This window comes from Neophocaena asiaeorientalis, unplaced genomic scaffold (assembly GCF_003031525.2).
Source record: "Neophocaena asiaeorientalis asiaeorientalis breed wild unplaced genomic scaffold, Neophocaena_asiaeorientalis_V1.1 scaffold1, whole genome shotgun sequence".
Classification (NCBI taxonomy): domain Eukaryota; kingdom Metazoa; phylum Chordata; class Mammalia; order Artiodactyla; family Phocoenidae; genus Neophocaena; species Neophocaena asiaeorientalis.
The window spans coordinates 927,535-932,292 of NW_020171981.1; the positions used below are offsets into that span (position 1 = coordinate 927,535).

The window sequence follows — 4,758 nt, forward strand, 5'->3', positions numbered from 1 at the left end:
TGGGGCTGAGAGCCCAGGGTGGGGGGTGGGGGGCCCACCCAGCCCCAGAGCCGGCCCTGTGGGGAAGAGGCTTACGTTGATGATGGCCTGCTGTGCCCGGCTGTTATGGATGAGCTTCGCTCTCTCCAGGGCCTTCTCAAAGTTGTTCACTGCCGACTGGAAGTCTCTCAGCTTCACTGAAGAGCACGAGGGAGACAGGTAGATTGTGACACTGTGTGCTGCACGATACGGCTGCCCTGCAGGTGCCAGTGGCCCTCGGGAGCAGCCCCAGGCGGGCAGCATCTGGGCCTCCCAGCACCACCCTTTCCAGACATTTCCTGGGTCCTCACCCAGGACATTTCTGGTCCTCACCGCTAAGGACCAGAACCTGAGAAGCTGAGCCTTGGATTTCAGGTGCAAAGAGTCAGTGAGGGAAGGGGTCTGTGCCCACATCATGCGTCTCCAGGGGGACAACTCCATCTTGCCCCATCTTTAGATTGTTCCAGAAAAGATCTTTTTTTTTTTTTTTAATGTTCACTCAAATTTGTTAAGAACACTGTGGAGACCAAACACATCTGGATGGGCTGGCTGTGACTCGTGGGCCAGCGGCTGGGACATCAATGCCCACACTGGTACAATCCGAACCCATAGAGGAGGCAGCTCCCCCGAGCTCACTCACCAGACAGGTTAGTGCTGGGCCAGGGATGATGGCCTATGGACTGATTGACTGCCCTTGAAAAGAGGTTAATTTCAGGAAGGAAGGAGAAAAGTGCTCACCTGCCAGGGTCTGGGAACACCACACTCCACTTTCTTTACACACCACTGCTTCCTCTTACAACTGAGGACCCCAAGATCCACCCCTCCCCATGAACTGCTTTGGGATCCCCGGGGAAAGAAGGGCCTTGTGTCCATAAGTCAAACTGCAAAAGGCATTATATCTGAAAAGCAATTCTAATATAGTTCTGAAAGTCTGTAGAGTCACAGTGAATGAGGTCACTACATATTTCTTTTTCAAATACACATTTGAAAGGAAGGAAAGTCACTGTAATCCCTCAGAGACCACCCTGAATAAATGTCAATGTCATTCGGACACCGCAGGTCGGAATAGGAGTCATAACACTTACGGGAGTGACGCAGTAAAGGCCGTTCCTTTTAACTGAATCCATAACCTGAAGTTATCTTCATTCTGGGAGCCCTTTTCCTCTTCTTTTCCCCCCTCTGTGTATCCACAAATCTACATATTTATATTTACATTTTCGTTGAGCCATAAATTGACTTTTCTAAGGATTGTAATTGTTTCTCATCTGTGTTAGAAACACTTATGGGAAGCTGACGAGAGGGCAGGAAGGAAGAAATGAGTATTTCTGGAGTGCTCGCTATATGCTAGTTCTTGTTCTAAGTGCTTACACGCTTAGGTATTACCTTATTTCTTCACACCAACCCTCTAGGTACATACTATTGATATAATTATCCCTATTTACAGAGGACGAAACTGAGACACAGAGTGGCACTTGCCAGGAGGGCCCAGAGCCCAAGATCTGCCCGCTCGGCTGTGTTGCCTCTACAACCCAGTGGCTCTCGGGCTGCTGCACTCGATTGGATTTTTCCACCCTAGAGTGGGGAAACTGAGACCGGCAGTGAGTGGCCTGTTTCTCCAAAGGCCCTCAGGGCCTAATAAGACCTCCAGTGGTTAGGACTGGGTGCTTTCACAGCTGGAGCCTGGGTTCAATCCCTGGTTGCGGAACTAGGATCGTGCAAGCCCTGCTGCACAGCCAAAGAAAGAAAAGTCCTCCAGGAACAGGAAAGAGTTCTAGGAAAAGCCACAGTAGTCATGTCTTCCCCAGTTTACAGTTTTCAAGTGGTTTTCTCTATGTTTTTAGGGAAGAATCTACAAGACGTAACGAGGCCCAGGAGTCCCTGTGGGTCTGGCCCCTCACCAGCCTCCTCTCTCCAGACTTTCCTGGCCCCCAGGAGCTTGACACTGGTCTCCTTCAGTTTCTTAAATCAGCCAAACTCCTGCCCACCTCCCTAAATGCAGTCCCTTTGGCCGAAAAGTTCTGTCTTCAGATCTTGGAACAGCTGGTGCCTTTGCATTCTTAATGTTTCTGCTTAAAAGTTACTCCTCAGGCATGCGGGCAGGAGATAGTTACCAGTTTTGCTCCCTACTGTATGCCCAGCTTTGGTGCCTAGAAGGTGCCAGGTAAGCATCTGGGATGTGAATAAGTGAATGTGTGCTAAGGCCCCTGATCAGAGCACCTATCACGCTTCCTCCTTCTCTGGGGTCAGCTGCGTGCCCGGAGCAGGGCAGCTCAGCACAGAGATTAGGAGCCCGAGCTCCACTGCTTGCTTATTACTGTAAGCTATTTGTTTTTTAAGTTCATATTAGGAAATATTTCAAATATACAGAAAAGTCGGAGGAATAGTATCATGAGCCCCCATTACTCATCACCCAGCTTCAAATACCATATGACGTCACTTATATGTGGTAGCTTAAAAAATGATACACATAGGGCTTCCCTGGTGGCACAGTGGTTGGGAGTCCGCCTGCCGATAGATACACATAAACTTATTTACAAAACAGAAGCTAACTCACAGACTTAGAAAACAAACTTACCACAGGGGAAAGGTTATGGGGAGAGATAAATTAGGATAAATTAGGAGGTTGGGATTAACATATACACACTACTACATATGAAATAGATAAGCAACAAGGACCTACTGCACAGCACAGGAGACTCTACTCAGTGCTCTGTAATAACCTATATGGGAACAGAATCTGAAAAAAGAATAGACCTATGTACATGTGTAACTGAATCACTTTGCTGTACACCTGAAACTAACACAACATTGTAAATCAACTCTACTCCAATATAAAATTTAAAAATTTTTTAAAACACCAAAATATCACCAATCTTGTTTCATCTGTTCCTCCTCACCCCTGCCCCTTGCTGTTTTTTACCAACTTTATTGAGATGTAATTCACTTAGTATAAAATGCACCCATTCGTAAATATACAGTTCAACGATCTGGGGTAAATTTATAGGCTTGTGCAATGATCAGCACAACCCGATCTTAGAACTTTTCCATCACCCTAAAAAGTTCCCTCACGTGACCTGGGGCAATCTGCTGAACCACTCGGAGTCTCCGTTTCCCCAACTATAAGGGGGCAATAATGCCTCCATCGCTGGCTTGCACGGTGATTAGGTACAAGAAGGCACATGTAAAGGCGACCGAGGCAAGAGGAGTGGAGCTGTTTTGATGATGACATGACACTGTGCTGGTCTGCAGATGAGTTCATCAAGGGCAGGGCGGCTCTCAGGGGCCCCCAAGCCCTAACTGAGCTTAGCTTAAAGTAGGCACTACATACGCTGGTCAAAATGCAGGGGTGTATCCCCACTCTCAGAATCGGAACTCTCAACGCAGGGATACACTGGGATGGTAAGTTCAGGCCACAGGATTCCCGGCCCTGACGTGGGAAAGATAGGGTGGTCCTCATGGGGCCCATACCTTGTGCCTGTGCCACCAGAACACTGGCGTTCAGCTGCCACTCGATGTCCCCTTCTTCCTCGGCGTACTGCTGGGACTTCTCACCATAATTCTGGGCCTGCCAGGCCTGGTCCAGCTCCAAGTAGCAGCGGCCAATCTCGTGGAACAGCCAGGTCTTCTCCAGGGTGCTTTTGGCCAGAGGGATCTTCTCCTCCCATCTGGGGACACAAGAACCAGGGTCAGCTCCTTCCGCTCAGGCCCTGCACTCAGCCGTAGGAGGCTGGGCTTCCTACTGGTGGCAGAAGAAAAACTGTTCTCCAACTACCACCCCTTTTAGGGGTGGAGCTAACAAGCATTAACATATTTTTAAACTACTAAAGTTATTTTGCTGTATCTATGGGACTGGCTTTGACGATACAAGAGTTGAAAATAATGTTTGTAAAACAGGATTTGAAATAACAATAACATTGAAGAATATCATTAAGCACATGTAAGAGAAAATCAACACAGAGAAAAGACTGGAATGAAAAACAAAATACCAATAAAAGGAAGAGCGGGATTAGAATTAGTACTGGCTTTGGGGGGTGGGCCCGAAGACTTTCTCTTTTACTTTTCTATATTTTCCAAATTAATATTTTAACATTAAGCACACTTACTATAAAACGTTTTATTATAAAAAGATACAGGGATTGGTTCAAGAGGGTGGAGTAGAAGGACGGGCTCTCACTCCCTCTTGTGAGAACACCAGAATCACAACTAGCTGCTGGACAATCATCGACAGGAAGACACTGGAACTCACCAAGGAGGACACCCCACATCCAGAGACACAGGAGAAGCCACAGTGAGACGGCAGGAGGGGCGCAATCACAGTAAAATCAAATCCCATAACTGCCGGGTGGGTGACTCACAAACTGGAGAACGCTTATACCACAGAAGTCCACCCGCTGGAGTGAAGGTGGCCCCACATCAGGCTTCCCAACCCAGGGGTACAGCAATGGGAAGAATTAATGATCAAGGGATCAATCCAAAAAGAACATATAACCATTATAAATACATATGCGCCCAACATAGGAACACCACAATACATAAGGCAACTGCTAACAGCTGTAAAAGAGGAAATGGACAGAAACACAATAATAGTGGGGGACTTTAACACCTCACTTACACCAATGGACAGATCATCCAAACAGAAAAGTAATAAGGAAACACAAGCATTAAATGACACAATAGACCAGATAGATTTCATTGATATTTATAGGACATTCCACCCCAAAACAGCAGATTACACTTTCT

The 4,758-nt window shown here is 47.1% G+C and overlaps 1 protein-coding gene across 1 annotated transcript in view; it reads right to left on the minus strand.

The window, feature by feature from the left end:
* Positions 1-4,758, minus strand: part of ODAD4 (outer dynein arm docking complex subunit 4) — a 23,283-nt gene that overhangs the window by 6,157 nt on the left and 12,368 nt on the right. Inside the window, exons 9-10 of the mRNA XM_024745257.1 lie at positions 3,487-3,683; positions 76-176 (exon numbers count right to left, since the gene is read on the minus strand). Coding sequence (XP_024601025.1) covers positions 76-176; positions 3,487-3,683 — 298 coding nt within the window. The remainder of the gene's footprint in view (positions 1-75; positions 177-3,486; positions 3,684-4,758) is intronic.